This window comes from Pterocles gutturalis, unplaced genomic scaffold (assembly GCF_000699245.1).
Source record: "Pterocles gutturalis isolate BGI_N339 unplaced genomic scaffold, ASM69924v1 scaffold25846, whole genome shotgun sequence".
NCBI lineage: Eukaryota > Metazoa > Chordata > Aves > Pterocliformes > Pteroclidae > Pterocles > Pterocles gutturalis.
In genome coordinates this window covers 3,892-24,520 of record NW_010101163.1, presented here as the reverse complement: position 1 = coordinate 24,520, position 20,629 = coordinate 3,892, and the positions used below count along the sequence as shown (strand labels likewise).

Sequence of the window (20,629 nt, the reverse complement as noted above, 5' to 3'; positions counted from 1 at the left end):
GGAGCCTGGACGGGGCAGCTCCACCGGGCCCTGACACGAGGCTGTGTGCCCACTGTCCCAGCAGGGCCAGCCCAGACCTGCTTCGTACAGCTGGGCCCTTGGGGATCAGGGCAGCAGCGAAGGGTACGGGCTCTTTGCCCCTTGGAGCTGTTCTCTCCCACTCGCCAGCACAAGGAGGTTTTGGATCTGCAGGAGAGCTGCAGAGGAGTGAGCAGCAGCGTGCTGGAACCAGGCAATAAATGCATTTCTGCTCTTGGTGAAAGGGGAGCGAGAGCTGGCGAAGGACGCTGACCGTTGGGGGATCAAAGAGGCTGTGAAACCACCAGCACACGGCTTGCTTTCCTCTGGGGAAGTACTGATGGAAATTTAAGTCCTTAACCGATAAATGTTTCTCAAATTAAATTACACTCATGTATTTCTCTAACATGTTTCTCTAAGTACTTCCAATTACACTATCTCATTTTACCCTTTGATCCTCAGCTGCTGCTGTCTTTCTTCTGCTTTTCTGACAGGCACACAGTTGTGTGACGGCAGGTTCCTGGATTGGCAGTTCCCTTTACAAGAAAATTATTGTTTTTTTCTTAACCCGTTGAAGCAACCTGCAAACAGACAGAAGGATTCTTAGGAGATCTAAGTGAATCCTTGTGGCATGCTGTTATGTTGTGGGAAGAACTCTGCTGAGATAGACAGGCTCACCGTGCCTAATCGCCAGTGCACGGCTGGCTCCTGCAGCACATTTTCTGGAACAGCTGCTCCTGGTTTGTCTTTCATGAGCAGAATACCTCGGCACGGGACAGCCTGCCAGAGGGGCGCGAGGGGAATGTGTGTGGGCAGCTCTTCCCCAGCCCCTGCACAACAGTTACCCTGCTATAAAATACAGCTGCTGTTATCCTGATATTTCACACAGCTTAGCACTCTTAAATTCTTTGTCTCCAAACCCAATTGTTTTGTCCTCCCCAGTTCTTTTTTGGGCAGCACCAATGCCCATGCCCCTGTGTGCGCTGGTTACACCTGCACAACTGCCTGCAGTGTAGGCTGGAGGTACACGCTACCATGTCTTGTCCATCACTTGCCCAGCAGGACCACTGTGACGATCTGCACAGCTGCCAGCCAGACCCATTGCAAGCATTGCACTTTGGGGCCCATCCTCACTTCTCTGCAGTGGTTTTTGTTACTTCTGAGAACCACAGGTAGGTAATAAACTGCAGGATAAGGACTGCTAATAGCTCATGAGGCTGTGGGAACTAGTCTGTGGTAGGTCCAAGCATTATCCAGTTTAAAGTTCTGGTATTAAATTCTGATAGCTCCTCCTACATGGTGATGAACCATCCATCCATAGTGTGCTACATTCCAGAACCTTTGGGACTTACTGGCCTGTGGACAGGGCAGAGGCAACCTCTTGGTGGTTGGGCTTCACTGTTGCTGCCTTCTCCTCCCTCTTTTCCCCACGACTGCTTCCTCTTCAACCCCGACTCTTGTCCCTCACTGTCAGTTGTGACAGGTGGGTGTAGCACAGCCCTAGAGCCTGTAACTCTTTCTTGCGAGGTGCCTGGTCCCCATGAATTATGAGGGCTGGATGACATTACACCATGAAAAATGAGTCTTACATGAGGGGGCTTACCACTGCTGCCCACTAAATCATCGCCCTGCCTCCTCATAGGCATGTCTGTAGGCACGGTCCTCACATGCCCTGGAGTATTGTTTTCTCCCATCAGCTTGAGTGGGGGCCCAATTCCCTTACAGCTGTTAATGCAGGAGATGTGGGAAGCAAGAGATTAGCTGAAGACATGCCACAACAGCCTGGAAGAGTTCATCCACCCACTGATTTTCTGGAACCCTGGAGCTCTGCTCCTCTCTTTAACAGCATCTGTGATTTTTTGCCTCCTTCCATGCTCTGCAACCTGAAGGGCATAAAAAGTCCTTGTCTCCATCCAGGACCAGCCTCCACATTACAAAGGAAGACTACAAAATCCTTTTTCTACACCTGCCCCTTTACATACCTGTCTTAACCTTCTTTTTCTTACTGACAGATGAGGATGTAACAGATGGGGTGTTGGCTCACATTCATCCATCAAGACTTCCATACGCATCACAAATGAGGTTCCTGGTTAACTTCCCTAGTGAGAATGTCAGAGATGTCACTTGCCATTGAAATAATTTATCACAACAACCCTCTCTAGTTTTCTAAACTGCCACATCTCTGAGATGGTAGACACAGCAACAGGCCCCTTAGGCTTAGCTCCCTACACTGGTACCAGAATAATTTGTTCCATAGATGTTTAGCTGCCCTTTGACTTTGGGGAATGCCCATGAGTAGTGACCATAAGCACTTCCACTGAGAAGGAGAGAATTAGATAAAGATCTCCTTCCTGCCTTGGACCCTAAGCACCAGCATGACCTTCAAGACGACTTGTATTCATTTTTACCTTTAGCATATGCTGTAAGATCTCCTTCCTGCCTTGGACCCTAAGCGCCAGCATGACCTTCAAGACGACTCATATTCATTTTTACCTTTAGCATATACTGCGTTGAATGAATATTGAAAATCTTCTAGTTAACTACAAATTCAGAAATACATATTATTTTGTTCTGGTGTATTCAGGACCTTGTTTGTGTTCATGACCCACATTTCCATGGAACAACTACTCACCTTAAGTAAACATTAAATTTAGACATCACAAAAACAAGTACAAAATTTTAGTATTAGTGATCACACCGCCAATGTGAGTGTCCGCTCAGGACAAAGAAGGGGTACTTTGCAAATTGTATGGTGAATCACAGCAACAGTTCAAATTGCAAATGGCAGGCTGCAGGGTAAAACGATTAGGGGAAAACGTAACTGAATAATTCTGAATAAGAAATTCCCTTGAAAAAAAAAAAAAAAGCAGTCTATTTTCAGACTACCCACAACCTACACAACAAGATAAAAGTAACTGATTAAATGCTTTATCAGGTGCCATGACTGTGCTACACTACCTCACAGGGCCATGTGAGGTTCTAAAAGGAGATGCTTGTAAAACACCTACAGGATATGAAGAGCCACATGGTCTCTGTGTTACTTACCATGTCACTAGCCACAGGTCCTTTCTCCCTTACTCAATCTACCTTCTTTAATAAACATGAACTAGACTTGTCCTGACTATTAAAACTCACACAGAACATCTTATTCAGAAATTAATTTCAAGAGATTTTGCTTCTTGGCTGATAAGATCGTGAGACTCGGCAGACTTTGACAAAGTTCTAACAAACGTGACAGAGCACTTTTGGTGCTGTACAGGCTGAGGAGTCAAGTGAAGCAACATCTTTACCACTGAGTCATTCTACCCCCTTGGAGATATCACTTACTATCTTTCTTCATTAGCTGACTCATTTTTAAGGAAAGTAAAGGCCAAACAGGACAGACCTGAGGTCAGGAGAGACCTGTGTTAAGGAAATGTATGTCTTTGATTATATGGGGTGAAGAATGGCTTTACAAACCTTTCAGGCACAAAAAGTCAAAGCTAAACTCTTGTGCTAGCCCCAAGAAAGGGATGGCACTCACCAACCACCTGCGCTCTAAGCCAGAATCTCATTTTCACTGTTTGGGTCCTCTCTTGGAGTTGGTTAAAATCAAAACGCAATTAAGCCCCTGTTGAACACTGGCTGAGATGTGTGTACACAAGGCTGATGTGCCTCACCATTACCACACAGCCTGCTCTGATGTGCTTCCCTTAATTTCAGTGCAGTTTTCCCTTCTCTTACCCCAGAGTAACTGCTGAAAAATAAATGCGACGGCCTAAAGTATCAGACTGTTGATATCTGGCAAAGTTCTTTTTGCTTGACATGATACAAGCTTATTTAGCCAAGGAAAAGTCATTGCAAGCTAAGTGGAAGCTGACTCAGCCCTGCCGCTAGATATGACAAAAACAGAAGAGCCATCCTCAGCCATGAGCTGGTAGATCAAATTCAGACATGCCATAAATCACATTATAAAGGACACATGAGCAAGTGCTTCTTGTAGCTTCTGTGCCATGGAGAGTGAGTTAGGTGGTAGCAGCAGCAGAACTTATTCTGGAGTTCAAGACACGATAAATTTAACTGCAGAAACCTTCTGGTTAAATTTCTTACTACAACCTTCCTTTCTACCTTGGGCTTCCAAGTTTGTTCCTGCATCTTTATATTGGCTCAGTGATCTGCTTCCAAACCCTGTCCTCCTTTTAGGTCACTTCTGAATTTAGCCCATTTTGCCAGGCTGCCAGAGAGTGATGCAGAGGAAGCTGGGCAGCCTCCTCAAAGGCTCGGTCACATTTCAGGGACACATACTGTTACTGTGCATGCAGAACATGCCGTTGTGCTTGGGAAACGGAAAATTGTGAGCACACGTAAAAATCACCCATCACCATTGCACCCCTTCTCAACTCTTCTACTCCAACATAACACTGTTCACCTTCAGAGACCTACTAATTAAAAATGAGGCTGGAGATAGGAGGATAGTAAGAGGAAACCAACATGCAAGTAGTGTTCAGTCTGAGGTTGTCTCAGAAGGGCTGTGGGTTAGCCAGCGGCCATGCAGACTACCCTGCACAGACCTTCAAACATCTGACTTTGCCTGGAGGCATCTCCTCCAAAGTCAGGGTAAGTTCCACATCTATTGAACCTCCTCTTAGTTTACCCCATTATCAGGAGTGAAGGTTTGGCAGTATGGACTCTTCCCCCTACAAAACACACTTTATAAAGGCTCCTGAACAGCTGTCAGGTAACCAGGATGTGACTTACCAGCTTGGCCCTGACTCAGCCCAGAGACTCTCTCTGGATTTAATCTTACTTGCCTTGGGGAATCCAGCCCTTCAGATGCATCCTCTTGTGCATGTGTGCACACGCAATGCACACAAAGTAAAAACTAACTGGAAAGACAACCCACTCTCTCCCCTATGGATGCAAAACAGTAACAAAATCCATCTTAAATAACTGGTAGACGAAGCTAGGGTCCAGGTAAGGAAATGAGCCTAGAGAGAGATGCTTGCACAGTGTTCCAGCAGATGCCTCTGGACTCATTCTGAGTGATGGTAGCAATCAGATCCAATCTGTCTCCTGGCTGAAAGGACACTGAGCACATATCCAAAGATACAGGTACAAAACCAACAGCTTCTGGAGCCTTGAGCCACACTGTTCCTGGATTGTGGTTGCAACCACACAAATTGAAGAGCCAGTGCTGATCTTCAAGTCACAAGCTGTAAACTCCTGGCTGCGCCTGCAGGGAGGCACCCTAAGAATTTATTATTGTCCCCTTGATTTTTTTTTTTTTTTTTTTTTTTTTGCTGTGCAATCTGATGAAACATATACCGCATGTTGTTTAAGCATCTGGCTGACCCCCTTCGTATGGCAGCAAAGAAACCCCTCTTATATTTAGAAGCCCTCTTCTAGGGTTACATATCAAGATACATGCACGCTGCTGTTTTGCAGAATGCAGCTGCCCTGTAAGAAGCGAAAGATTCTAACATGATCCAGGAGCTGAGGCCAGCAATTTCAAGTTTCCATCTGTCTCTGCCTGTAATACGTGCAGGAAGGAAAAGAGAGCTAGACTTCAGGCATTAGTCGGTGCCTTCAGCATGCAGGAAGACTGCATCAAAAATTGAAGCCTGGAGCAGCTTTGTGGAAGGAAGACACTGTTCACCTGCCCAGGACACAGATGTTGAGTTGAACTATGTTTTACTGCCTTCCCCACTGTTATTCCGTGAAATAACATTAGCACATACATATAACAGCTCTTTTTTTTTTTCCCCACCAAAAAATGGTAGGTGCAATGCAGAACAACAATGGGCCAAATCCAAATCTAGGTGCATGACAATGCAGAACAGGTAATTTTCAGAGTCTGTCATAATGACATTTGTTTATATGTGCCCTCAAAATATAAAGAAGGCACTAAAAGATCAGTCAGACAACTGCATTCTGCTTTCCACACTCACCTGCTGTCACCAGGGGTCTTGCTGATTTGAGCAGTAAAATGTCATTAGGCTTCCCTATGTTTGATACCTCACTTTGTACGGGTCTGTCACACCTACAACAGAATGATTTGGTTGCACAAGGACCGTATTCATTTCCAGCACAAGCTGTGTTTGACTGCATTTCTCAAACATGGTTGAAAATTTATGTAAACATAAATAAATGAAGAGAACCAATACCAGTACATTAGTAAAGCAATAATGTAATAGCTATGACATAGAAGTACTAACGGACATTAGAGAAATGGCTGCATTTTCCCCCTTTGCCACATTAAGTGGTTTAATATAAAGCCTTTATTTTTATATCAATCAATAGCACTGTAAGGTAGCAACATTTATCTTCAGAAACACTGAAGATACAATGGCTCAATTCTCAATTATATTAAGAGCAAGACTTCAAAGATATTTATGTGCATCAAGATGCAAGTCAGATTTCCAGTATGGTTTTCAAAAGCATCTGAACAAGTCAGATAGTCAAGCTCCTATTGATCTAAATCCTTGTTAGGCACTTTCAAAAAATACTTCAAGTTGCCTATCCCTATCCAAATAACTCTGGAAATCTTTCTTCCCTCTCACACCACTAGCTGTGGTTTAGTTTACAGTACTGGAGTTCAGTATTTTGCAGAAAGATGAAACTTTTTGTACACTCTTTGATTTTTAGTACAATGATGTAGAAAATTATTACTACAGCAATCCAATGGTGTTTACTTTGATGCCAGCAGCTCAAGGTGGTGGAAATCTGACCTCTGTTACCTACAGAGAGACCTCCTTTGGTGACCTCGTTTGATGGCTTTCTCCTCATGGTAGGAAAGCCTTGAAGAGACCACCGAGGGACCATTTTGAAAAGGCCTCACCGCTCTTTCTGGATACTATTCTGAAAATCAAGCAAAGAGCCTACCTTGCTGATGTTTTGAGCATTAACTGATCTCTAGCAGCTTCTGATTTGTACCAGCTACAGGATAGACTGGTTGTATGGTATCACGTAGGCCAGAAATGCTGCTTTTGCTTTGATTCACTTTATTCTGAAACTGCCCAAGGGGTTAGAAAAAGAACATTACTTTTTAAAATAGAAGAGGCAACAAAACTTAGGAAAGACGCTTCCCACATACCAGTATGGACATGAAGTAAAAGTAATTTTATTCCACTTCTCAATGACAGTTCTATCATATCTGATAATAAGGCAAGCTACTAGAAGTTCCACAAGACATATCGGACCATTGTAATAGTATTCAAAACCCAAAGAGAAGTTCATAGAACAGCCAGTTCTTGGGATCATCAAAATCAGCGGCAAGATTCCCACATGGAGAAATTCGATCAGGGTAAATACTGAAGAAAACAACTGATTTCACCAGTGCTCGTGAAGTTTTCATAGAATCACAGAATGGTTTGAGTTGGAAGGGACCTTAAAGACTATCGAGTTCCAACCCCCCTGCCATGGGCAGGGACACCTCCCACTAGACCAGGTTGCTTAAAGCCTCATCCAGCCTGGCCTTAAAGTTTTATACTGGAGTAATTAAGGACAGGTGATGCATCACTGACTTCAATGAAAAACAGAATTCTCAGAAAGAAAAGTGAAAAAGCACATTAAAAGCATAATATCAAGGCACAGAAAATACATGCTACTTCCAGGCATATGCTTTAACAGGTAATGGTTTCTGGGAGATTGTACTCCTGCCAGGCATGATTCTTTTCTCACTTGCAAAATTCCCATGCATTTCTGGGTAGTCAGTCCAGATTTATGTTAGCACAAGGAGAGTAAGTGTAAGTTGGCATAGCTTGCTTGAAGACGTAGGAACAATTAAAGCAAACAGAGCAACAACCGCTGAAGATGTAGCCATCTTAATGCTCACCAGAGCTTACTCCTTTCAACAATGAATATTTGTGTGACAAAACAGATATACTCTTTTAAACAGTTTTCAGACAATAAAAAATAGCTGTCCCATGCAAAGTTTTTGTAAGGTATCAAACTGCGGTAATTTAGAGGCCATCAGTTCTCTAACTGAAGGCTGTTCACAGAGTAAAATCTTAGGATCAGCAAGAGCGTATGTAACTATGTAAGGGTACAAAAGTCTGTCCATCTCTAACTGCACTGATATATATATATAGACTATTCATAGCAAGATGAGAGGATGAACTAAACAAAAAAGACATGAACAAAGCAGAACACAATGAAACTTGCTAGGGAACAATAACAAAGGGATGAAGAAGAACATCTATTTAAAAATAATATCTTTTGTCAGATAAAAAAATAGGAACTTTTTACATAAGTGAAGTTAAAAGAGGAAAATATGATGATTGCAACTTTAATGCAGGACTGGAGCTAAGTCAAGGGAGTTCAACAATGAAAGACAACAGAAAAATAAATAATTAAGAAAAATACAGATGCTATGGAAGAAAAGTGTCTCTTAATAATCAAGTGATTGAAATCGGTCCCAGGTGGTTAAAATTCCAAGGTAAAGACCTAAAAGCTGAGGATGACAGAAGAAAGCAGCTGCTGAGTCAGCATACGCCCACAGCATTATGAAATCACATAGCAGGATAAAATCACAAACCCATAGTTACGATTGTGTTATGTTGAGACTATTTTAAAGTAATAAATGGCCTGATCCAAAACCCACTGGAGGTAACAGGAGTTCTTCTAATAGCTCCAGCAGGCTGTGCATCAGAGCTTACATTGTGCACTATAAACAGTCTAGATATGTTGGCTTTGTCTGGCTAGCGTCAGCCAGGGAACATCATGGATCTAGCATACATTCCATGTAAATGAGAAAAAAAAGGGAGTTGTTAGGGCGAGATTTCATTATACGTTACAGTAAAAGAGAAAATGCTGCTTTATGCTGAGATTCCTTAAAAATAAATAATATTGAAACCTGGTTACGCCATGCCGATTAACTAACTGGACTATCAGTTCATCCACCAGCACCATGCCTCTGCAGACTTGTAGGCCAAATCTAACATTCTGGAATGAAGGGTTTCCTTCTCCTCTTCTTTTTCCCCTCCTTAGATTTACATGATTATATCCTCCAAGTACAGTCCTGGTCTTCAGATAGCATGCTGCAAGGACACAGAAATACATATTTTTAAAGGAACAAAGACAGAGAGTTTACCTTGTGAGTTTAAATTATTAATTTTACAGATCTAATGGATACATTATGCCACATTAGGGGCACTTGTTCTCTTAACAAACGTCCTTTAAATTAGTGGTTCAATACAATTTTGAATCAAAGAGCTAAGCTAACGGCACCGGTCATCTGTCAATCTGAACTGAATTTTTAAACTGGGTTACCTGAATCAATGCAAGTTAGGATCTTTCAGTGCCCAGAAATGAGCTCTTATTTGACAAAGTTTCATGAGTTCAACAGCATCTCTGCTTCCTTGAAGTGCTACATAAAACAGTCAGGCAACAACAGTACTCTCAGCAGTAAACAACTTGGTAAATACAACAGCAATACAAGACAGTTTTTAAAAGACTGGGTAACCTCTCCTGTGCTCCTGCACTAGGAGAGGAAAGGTCTGAGAAGCTCCCTCAAATTCTTGCGTTGGGGGTAGGTCTCAGACATTACCCTGGATGTACTGATCTCACTGGCTTGTTCCTGGATGCTGGGCTCTCTGCTAGAGTCCTGAGATATCTTCTCCATCAAGCATATACCTTTTTGCAGCTCCTTAAATGAGGCACTAAACAGTAAATACATCCTGCAGACAGCATTAACTCCTTTGTTGATTGTCTCCTGGATGTTACTCAGGACTCCAGGGGGCAGAATCTATTGTGGGGACATTTCCTCCATGCACAGATGAAACAACTGGACCCAAATTTTTAATGTGGTTTGCTAAGGAAATGAGGCTGATGTAATTATATTGCCTCTGTGCATCTACATGCGTCTGCCCACTACTCAGCCTCTGAGCTGACTGAACACATTCAACAGACAGGCAGAGAACTTTAAACTCTTACATTTTTATAAATCCAGTAAAAAGAGGTAAGGTATCAAGGAGATAATCAATTAGCACCTTTACAAATAGAAAAGCAGCAGTATGAGCTCACTGACTAGGTGGACATGAAGAATTAATGTGGGTAAAAGACAACAGGAAGGGCCTGACTTCAGACGTTGTGCTCTATCAGTCACTGGCAGGTCAATCCCTGCAGTGGAAAGGCAAGTAATCTTCCTTGAGTCTTTTTTTTTCCTGTGGTAAGGTACAGAGAACAGCATTGGCAATGTAAAGATATGGAGGCTGACTGTGTAATTCCTGTCATCCTACTGGCCCTCAGTTTATTCTGTCTCTGAAAGAGAGACAGTCAGTGAAACTGCTGCAAAGGCTTTTGCCTTTGCAGCCTCAGGAAGGGGACAGCATAGATATTAAAAATAATCTTATATGCTTTTTCGCCCTGAGGAATTATTTCTAAGTTAGTAAGAAAAATACATACATCTGTCCCTGGTGCACAGTCTAAATACTTACTCCTACCAGTAATTACCATTGTTGCATTACTGCACATATGCTTGATTTAAGTCCCTACAGATTATAAAACAGTATAAGCTAGTACTTTTTGCACAGCCTGGCTGTCTCTCTGTCTTCCTTTGAAGCCATACTGACAGCCGGTATTTCTGTGACTTCCTTGGAGTGAAGCTCTAGATCAAGTGAGATTAAAGAAGGGGTCAGAAGTTCACACTCCTCTATGAAAACATTAAAATATCATAATGGTTTGCATGAAATTCCAAAGTCACCAAACACGACTACCCTTCTCACATAGGTTATTACCAGAAGACAATTCTACCCTGCCTGTGGCACTGGGGTTCAAGATAAAGACAATGCACTTCAGATGTGAATTACAAAAAGTCTTGGACACTGGTCCATTGGCAAGAGTTTCTTGCATTCCTTTCCTTCAGTACTTTGGCTACCCTTCCACGTACTAAAACTGTTGCAGAGTCAGAGCTCTACAGAAAAGCTTGTGTCTTTACTTCACTCTAACACTTCTTACTAGTTCTCCACATTTCTACTTGATTCAGTCCTACTTGCCTAGACTGCAGAGAACCTCTAGAGAGGTGCAGGAAAGACATGAGCTTTATATGATATGCTTTGTGGCTCAGCTGGGAAGCAAAACACATGTGAGTTCTAGTTCTGCCCTGAGCAGCATTGTCAAGCGTCACTCAGACGCTAGTCTAACAGTATCTGCTGTAAGAAGCTGTATATTGTTTCAGACTACTAACAGGCTCTGCAGCAAACCCAGCAATGCAATACAAGTGCATGATTCCCATGATAGCATGAAGGAGAGTATGACATGTTGCGATCCAGGTTTGGGATACCTGGGGTCTCCTTCACTTAAGGGGTTCTAGCCCAGTATTACGTTTCCCTAAACCCTGCCAGTGGGATTCAAATGAAATCCAAAGACACCAAATATCTTTCTATCAAAAAGCAAAATAAAACAGAATTTGGAATCTGCTCCAGAAGTTTAGAGACTGCTCTGAAAACACACATTACAAACTACTGGCAAACCCTCATTCACTGACAAAATTATAGCTTTTGCTGATTAAAATAGCTTGGAAGAGACAAGAAGGCTGACTCCAAATCCATTCAAGTCAGTGGAAAGGCTCCTAACAGGCTTCATGAAGGAGCAGAGGAATAGCAGTACTGGGTCAGAGCAAATAGCCATCTTTGCACCATCCCATCTCTGACAGTGACACGTTGCAAACACCTAAAGGGACTATATAAGAAAAGGCTTAAGTCCAGGGTGATTTTCTCCCTTTACTGCCTTCCAGCTCTGGCCATTTGCAGGTTAGAAACTTTCTGAGACCAAGATTATACCTGCATCTTGGCATTTAAGCTTTTTTTGTAACTTCACTTGTTGCTGTTTCAAATCATTTGTATATTTTGTATCCACAGCAATTGAATAAGTCCCACAGCTGCACTGTATGTCACATGGAAAAGTACCTTCTTCTTGTTTAAAGCTGCTTTCCTCTGATGCCCCTTCAATCTCATTCGTAACAGACAACAAATTATCATTATTTCACTGCCTTTAACTACCGCTTCTGAAGTCTTTCTTTCCCAAGACAAAGAGATTGTGTTTACTTTGTGCACATATAAAGGCTTTTTCATACCTTGCAGCCTTTGTGTGTAGGTGTATACCACATCTTTCTTAAGACAAGGACATCAAAACTAGAGGCAGGACTCAGGATGTGGTCCACAGCTGAGTGTCGCCTGTCACTAGGCTTCCTGCCATTCCCTCTGTCACCAGGCACACTGCAGCAGATTAAGGCCCCACGCAGCCTATGGCACACAGCTCTGTACTGTTTCAGTTTATAGTGATGTCTCCTTATGGAAGACAAATATGTCCCTTTTCTCACTGCAGTTCTTGATGGACAACATGCCTATGGGTACATATGCAGGGCTAGACTCAGTGGTGACATAAATACTGGTTTAAGTTACATCTGAGCAAGCAGTGGAAGTGTAATTCAGCATTCAGGACTGGCAAGACAGGAGTGCAGGAGAAGCTGACAGGAGACAGTAAAACTTACAGAATGGAGTAAGAATAAATTTGGCCTAGTGTGGAATGAGGGACAGCCCTGATTCAGCACACACCGCAGCTTAACACTCAGTGATTCCTCAGCATAACAAGGAACACACCAGTTTACATTAATCAAGACAGACAAGTTTTATTGCTGGGCTGTTAACTCCAGTGATGCAAGTGACTGCTTCCCCTTGTCTATGCTCAGGGTCATGACTGCGGAAGGTAGATGGTTCCCAAGTATTGGGTGGGCCCTGTTCCAGGCTTACTCTCTCTCTATATATATCTATACACACACACACACTATATATGCATCACTATATATCTTAATATATAGTTGCTAAAGATAACATGCCAGTGTTAAAGACCAACGAGGCTCTCCAAGGCAGCAGTAGAAGCCCCGATTTGGCTTAGCACCAAGTAGATCCTCAAAATGAAAAGTCACGGCTGTTTCTTCCATGCAGACAGAGGTGTCACCTGCTGTTACTCCTGTGCTACCGTTGCTCTGCAACTGAATAAACCAAAGAAGGCATGAGAGGAAACTTGGGGCTCAGATGTAGGAATTTTCTGAAAAGTGAAAGGGTCTTCCTCTTCCTGAGTCTGCCAGTATTACTGCAGGTAGAACTGGGGGTGTAATGTCACTGTTTGTTCAAAGCAGGAATTTATTGCACTTACTCTCTCTACGGTTTCTACCATTGTGACCCTCAACACCTCTGACTAGCCATTCTTCTCCTGGCTGAGGCAGGTGGAGTACCATGGGAGCCCTCCTTAGCTCTGCTTAAAGCCCAGGACTTAACCCCTTTCCTAAGCAAGATGGAACGCATAGTAGGTTTGGGTACTGAAAAGCCAGAAGAGGAGATGTGGGAACAAATTAGAGTTTTTAAATATGGCATGTGGGTTTTGATACTCAGACACTACTGAAATTCAGCAAGTTAGGCACTGACCTCATTGAACTAATCATCTCGAAATACCATTCACAGAGAGGAAATTGCTTTCCAGTGAATGCTGAAAGAGTCTGGGTCCAGAGATGGAGAAGTATTGGAGTGCTCAATTCACAGTGGTTTAAGAGATACTCAAGAGAGGCAGAGAGTGTTTCTAGCAGTTCAGTCGTGAGTTTGCACAGGAGACACAAACTCTGCTGAAGACAGCAAGGGACTGCTTGGGACTGTGCAACAGTGGTGGTGATAAGCCACAGTGCACCATTCCCAAAACTGCTGGAGCAAATGCCTGGCATATCAGATGCCTCGACCCAGATGGAGCTTTGGAAGGAGGATGTAGCTGTCCAGGTTGCAGCTGCAGGGAGCGACTACTGCCTGTCTTTGGGGCTGGGACATCGCTGGCCTCTCTGGTGGAAGCTGTACTCTGACTGAAGCACCAAGTCTCCAGGGAAAAGGGCTTCAGGAGAAGGCGTGCAGACTGCAGACCATCAGGGTGTGCAAACAGGAGACCAAGAGGGTCTTCAAAGAGCCTCTGCAGAGGATAGTGCCTGAGCTCCAAAAGCAAAGGATGAACAACAAAAGACTACAATTGAACAAGAGCTGAATGGAGACTTCCGACAGGAGAAGGCCTGAAGTCTGTGACTTCCAACAGGAGAAGGCAGGTTCCTTCCTAGCCTGCAGATCTGCATTTCCAGGACATGTGTAGCCAGTTCCCTGGGAGAAGGTGAGGAGATGTTTTGAAGGAGCCTTGAGAGCTGGCCGAGCCTGAAACAAGTTTCTGTACCAAGACAAAAACCAGTGTAACAACTGATAGAGATTCCCTCCTGCCAACCTGACTTGGATGTCTCAGGTTTATCGATTTCCAGAAACTCAGACCTGGGACGCTGCGGAAGAACTCCCAAAGCTCATCCAGCCCTCAAACACATTACACCTTGCATCTTTGATACCATCAGCAGGACCATGGATAAATCAGAATAAGCTAGTGACATTTATCAAAGGGTTTATGAATACTAAAGTAACACCCTCTGTGAAGCTCTAGCAGTCACACGAGAACAGAGAAAGTACTAACACAGATGAGAAAAGGGATGGTAGGATGGGAAACAACAAGTTCTAAGGAGAGATACATAAGAACATGGAAGGAGAATACAGGGGTGTACTCCCAAAGGTAATTTGCAATGAGACTTCTTATCCTTTGAAGACCAAAATAAGTCACAAGGAATGTCAAGAAGGGGCAACTGGGTAATATGGTAGCTGATGAATTTCTTGTGGATAAAACACACAGTAATGAATCCTGGAAGGGCCAAGCTTTTAATACGTACTGCTGAAGTCTAAATTGACTTTCAGGAAAAATGCACATGTAGGTGATGGGAACATCACATCTGTGCCTAATGGTAATCAAATCAGTTACAGGGCTGACTATCATATTATTCTATTACAGCTATTTTGTACTATCTTACTAATTACTGAAGCATATATATTAAAGTCAGCATAGAAGTAATTTACAATCACTTCACATTATCAGAGTGCAAAGTGGCTGTTGCTAAATAATCATGATCAAGGTACAAATGGATGTGAGATAACTGCATGGAGCATGCGGTGCCATCCACACCAGTGGCACATCAAACTGAAAAACAATATAGTAAAAATATAAATTTCCAAGGGTGAGGGAACAGCTGGGACTCAGGTAAGCATGGAGGGTGGAAAGGCCAGCTGGGTACTCCTGTTCACTCATTTTCACATCAGAAGAATAAAGATTGTTGCTCCAATCAAAGACTTTCTTAAAAGTAAGAGCCCTTTGGAGGGTGACAGGAGAGAGGGAGAAGGGAAGTAATAGAGAGACTAGAAACCCAGAGAGCAGTAAACCTTGAGCTCTCACAAAACTCAAGGTACTATTTGGCCAAGAGACCTCTATGGAAACTATCCTGGCAGTGTGCTGAGGGTTCCCAGGCACCTGGCAATGCTTCCACCTAACACAGATTTTTCTCTTTAAAAAAACCCAAACCCAAAACCAATTAAAAAAAAAAATCACCAAAAGACAAAACTTAAGAAAAAAAGATAAAGACATATACTGATTTACTGCTGCTTACTTCCTTGAGGGTAGGAGAGCACGAGGTGATTACAAATACTAGCTAGATGCAAACTACCACTAATACCTGGCAGTGGACACAAAGAGGCACTCACACATTCAGCACACAGGGCCCTACTGCAGCAGAAGTGAAATGTTAACTACAACTAAGTGTAGGCAGTGTGCCCTGGTTAATGTGAATGCTTCAGGTCAGCGTTGGCTGCCATTCCTCATGCTGCCCTTCTCCTACTTAAAAAAAAAAAAGGTATTGAGCTGCTATCCTTCTCTGAGAAATGATGAGCAAGGTAGTAGAAGTGAACAGAAGAATTTACTGCTGCTGGCAATTACAAAACTTGGCACACCCTGCCTGAAGTGACTTGGGTTTTAAATCTGTGAGGGCTGAACAAACTGAACACAAGCTGAACTAAATTGAGATTCGTGCTTGCAAAATGCGTGGGAAATTAGTGAACATACAGTGAGCTGCTGATTCTGCAGCACCATCCACTAACATCCTACAGAAACAGATCCCATCTCCACTAACTTCCCTGCAGTTCAATATAACGTACTTCAAGTTTTTGTCTGAAAATATTGTACATGTTTAACCAGCTACTCCATTCCACTCCACGGAGGTGTCTGCATGTCAGTGGTGGATGAGGTGATCTCTGTTTATAGTTTTGACATGAGTTTGTACAGTGCACTGAAAGGCTCTCCAACAAACACAGACAATAATAAATTTATTTAAATTGGTTATTTTAATAGGAAATGCAGATTACTATGGCAAAAAAAAACCACAAACATTGTTCTACAATCTTAAGAAAGGATATCAAATACCCTAATTACTTTTGACCTCTTTTCAAATAAGCTTTTAATCCATCTAGGTAAGCACTGTATATACAGAGATTACCAAGATTCCTTTGTTGTGCTTCTTCGCTATTGTTCCAGGTGTACAAAGGCAGGTTAATTACACAGCACTGAGTGATGACCTTTTCCCACAGCAAGCCAAGTCAAAATCACATTTGTGGTCACTTTTGATCGTTACGGTTGCCTTAATAACAAACAGTAGTAAAATAATAATTGACTGTCATCTTCACCTTGCAAAGTTAAAAGATATGTTGGATAGATTATGAGACTGAAAATTAGCACCTGGGGACTCTATTATCCGAAATCTAAGAATCTCTATGCACTTGGTCTTGCAGATGGTGAAACTAAGGGGCAGAAAAATTACGAAAAGCACATGGCCTAAATTGGAAAAACCTATGGGAGCGACAAGAGTTTCTAGAAAATCCACTGCTGCTAAGACACAGTCGTTTCCGTTTAACCACAGAATTTTCTAAATTGTAAAATAAGTAAAAATTGCTCTTTTGGAAAATATGCACGCATCCCTAAATTCTAACATTATTAGATAGTTCTGACAAACCTTAGTTTCTTATTCTGAAGCCTATGCACAAAGAACTGCTTGCATTGGAACTAGTAGCATTTTGCTTACCGTTGTGAAATGAACTACGCAATAGATTCCAATGATGACAAGGCCAATGATAATTGATGCAACAGCCACCCAGAGCGCATTGCGACCCAGTCTTTTTGACCCTTCTATATCTCCTTGATTATAACTGTTTAAAGCCTGTAGGAGAGAAAGAGAGTTTGTGACTTTTTTTTTTTTTAAACAGAAATCTGTACACAAACCAGTATGACTGTTTTGAACGAACATTAAGTTCTGTGCACATTGGTACTGTAGAAAGGGCTTCAGAAAATGCTGATTTGCTTTGTAAAAATAAACATCCACTGTCAACAGTCCAAGGAAAGCAGCTAGTCCAGTTTTCTGTTCCACTCATTTTCAGTATATTTCATTGCAATTACAGTTCTTTTATTTTCAGTGGCAAGGCTATATTCATATGATGAATCTTCTTGTACACACCACCATAAAAGCTGTCAAATCAACTCTAATCCACCCACTTGCATAAATCTATGGCTTTTATCTCTGGAAATATCTTTGTAGTATATGTGAACTGTTAGTTGGCCACTTCACTAGCAGTGAAATAAACTCTTATGCTTTAGAGGACCAGAAAAATGAAAAGGAGCATAAATAAGCTGAATGTTTACAGAAAGCCTCAGGAAAACTTATTTTAAAAAAAAAAATCTTACTCATTTCCTACTTTCCTATGTTTTACTTTTCAAAACAAGTTTGTAGAATTAATAGGTAGCTTGCTGGTGGTGGAAAAAAAAAATCAAAATGAAGAAATATAGATAATCTGAACAAAACATCTGAGTGCCATCTTCATGGGCTAGAAATTCTGTCCCTTTGCATTTTTGGAACACACTGATAATTGTTATCATATACACCCTGAGGTACACATCAGATATACAGATATTATCTCAAAAGATGAGTTTATCCACCCATGATTTAGCAGATGCTTTATACTCATTTAATGCAGAGACTGCAAGGTGTGATAGGACCACTCTGATCTTCTATTCTTTTATGAGACAGACTGTAGGATTTTCTGAATTAATTTTTGTTTAACCAGACCATATTTTTAAAAGAAAAGATTCAGTGAAGGACACTGAAGTATTCTAACACAGTTTGTAGTAATTTTTTCCCAAGAATAAGATGCTATCAAAGAAATTTTAAAAATACTATTATTACTAAGAATATTTTGTAAAATCAGGAGATTTCAGTTCATAAACCATGGCACTGAGTCCAGATTTCTCTACCGATTGCACTATTGAACTATCTCAGCATACTTCCTTTGGGAATCGGGTTAGTCATAACCTGTTCTTTAGTAACTCATAAGTATTCCAGGAAGTATCCCAGAAATGGGAGGTGTGGAAGGAGAAATATGGGGACCTGGTCAAATGATCTCCTCTATGGATTGAATAATTCAGATTGTCTTTAAAAAATGACTGCATGAAGCATCACCAAGTACTATTACAAAGTGCTTTAGTTATGAATCGCTTTTTGTAGGAAAGACACAACAACAGCTAATTCAAGAAGATCTGAGACCATGGAGATCAGGAAAGGAACGAATGTAACAGGATACCAAGCATTGTTGTAAAGCCATTTTTCCCCAAGCAGAAAAAGAGAGGCATTTTCTGTGTGTGTCCTGTCAATTAGCGAGCACACAGAAGTTAATGGGCTAGATGCATCCCTGGTGTTAGCACTACAGTAAGATCATTCGTGCCAAGAGAGTCCCAAAGCAATGAAACCTATATTCCTAGAATTGCATCTCAAGGATAAGTGCAGATACTTATTCTCTGGTGTCTAAGAAAGACTGAGCAGCTGATGCACTCTTGCCCTTAAAGAGAGCACTGATACATTTCTTCTCTTCCTGGAAGCCTACATGCCTAAACACTTCTCTATTTTATTTCCCTAAAGAATATCACTAATACCTCTGCTCTGCTGTCAAATTTTGTTGAGGTTGGCTAGTGGACTTAAAGGATACAGTGGGGAAGGAGGGAAGAGATGGAAATGAGAGACCGACACAAACACATAGTCAAATAGGATGATGTCACCTCTGATTCTCCACCAGTGCAGCCTCCTGTGACAAAGGGTAGCTGGCACAGTCCCCCTTGCCTAAGTTACTCCACTGTTTTCAGCACTCCTATCTACAAGAGAATAGCTTTCTTAGGTTTTTTCAGAATAAATTCAGGAAGGTCAATAAAAGGAGTACCAGGAGAAACATGGCTTGGCTTTGTCTTGAGCAGGCTGACTTCTCCTCCTGCCTCTGTCGGCAACTATGAATGTGACTGTGGCTACAGGGAGAAACATGGAGAAGCATCACTGACACCCCAGCCCTGTACTTTGTTCTGCCCGCCCATCAAAGGGCTCACTTTGCACGACATCTAGGGAGCGGTCCTGCAAACACTCTAAACTCACTTCCCCACACGTGTGGTCTCAAGACTGAGACAGAGTTGTAAGCAAGACATGGTAGCACCAGCTTGCAGTTTTGTGCAATTTTACTAATGTATTTAGGAAGTCTGGAGAATTTCCATGCAATTTCTGCAGGTACTACATAAATAATTCACTCTGTGGACTTTAATAAATAATGTAATTTTAATACAAATTCATGATGAAGAGAAGAAAAACAGCCCTAATGATAAAGAAGAGGATTTGGGAGAGGCAGGAAGGAGACAAAAATTTATTAAGAGGTTTAAATTAAATGGCATAACAGACAGCATTCAAGAAGAAATAAGAGGTTTGGGGGAGAGGCTGGGGTCTGATGCAAAGCTCTTGGAAATTAATTTACTTCTGTCTGCTTCAAAGGGCCCTTCGATCAAGCTTCCAGTTTTCAATGTTAGACAGACAAAATTATCTGTTAAAGCCTTAAATGTGACATCTGTTTATTTCCAAGGGCTAGGCAATAATACAGAATGCAGCATCTGTGTGCAACATTTGGTCTGTCCAGTTTTTAAACCACATTTCAGCCATTTTCAACCTAATATCATATGATTTCTCAGGTTTCTGCTACCTCGCTCACTATGAAGTCATAAACTAAATTAAAGTCACAGTTCTGCAGCTGCTTATTTACTTAAGCAATCTAAGTGACTTCACCAGGTTCACACACATCTATTTATAAAAGATATTCTCAGTTCAACAATGAAGCAACTTAATCTCATATGAACAGAAATTTGCTGAATTACCTACAAACTATTAATCCCTTTTAACGGGCATTTTCTGGTACACATTCCCAGTGCAACATTTAAGGCAAAAGCAGAAAGAATACTGAATTACTTCAGAAATCCTCTTCTACATCTCTTACAAATCTGGGCAGACCAGACTGATGTTCTCTGATCAACATTTTCTAGGTTTTCCAGGAGCCAGGCTGTAATAAAGCTAATTTGGCTGTGCCTGGAAATGAGATACTCTCTCTAGTTCAGACCAAAGGAAGAACGAGACATGCTGGCTCAGTATGACTCCTCACTGTGAAAACAACTTACAGGGAAGGAGAAAGAAGAGGGAAGACTCAGGGAGCAATTCAGAACCAGGCTTGATTTTGGAAAATGAAAGGACACAATGAAAGGGGAGTTTGTTCTCCAGGCTGTACAGTGGCACGCAAAGAAGCACAGGACTTTTGCATCTCTGAGAACAAGTTGAAAGCGTTCTTACAGAGGAAAAGCTTACCAATTTGCAAGGAGAAGGAGCATGCAAAAATGC

General features: G+C 41.9%; 1 protein-coding gene across 1 annotated transcript in view; it reads right to left on the bottom strand.

The window, feature by feature from the left end:
* Positions 1-8,578: 8,578 nt before the first annotated feature.
* The window catches only part of TMEM233 (transmembrane protein 233), a 15,932-nt gene continuing 3,881 nt past the window's right edge, over positions 8,579-20,629 (bottom strand). The window contains exons 2-3 of the mRNA XM_010082540.1: positions 16,967-17,101; positions 8,579-9,035 (exon numbers count right to left, since the gene is read on the bottom strand). Of these exons, the coding sequence (XP_010080842.1) occupies positions 9,024-9,035; positions 16,967-17,101 (147 nt within the window). The 3' untranslated portion in view covers positions 8,579-9,023. The remainder of the gene's footprint in view (positions 9,036-16,966; positions 17,102-20,629) is intronic.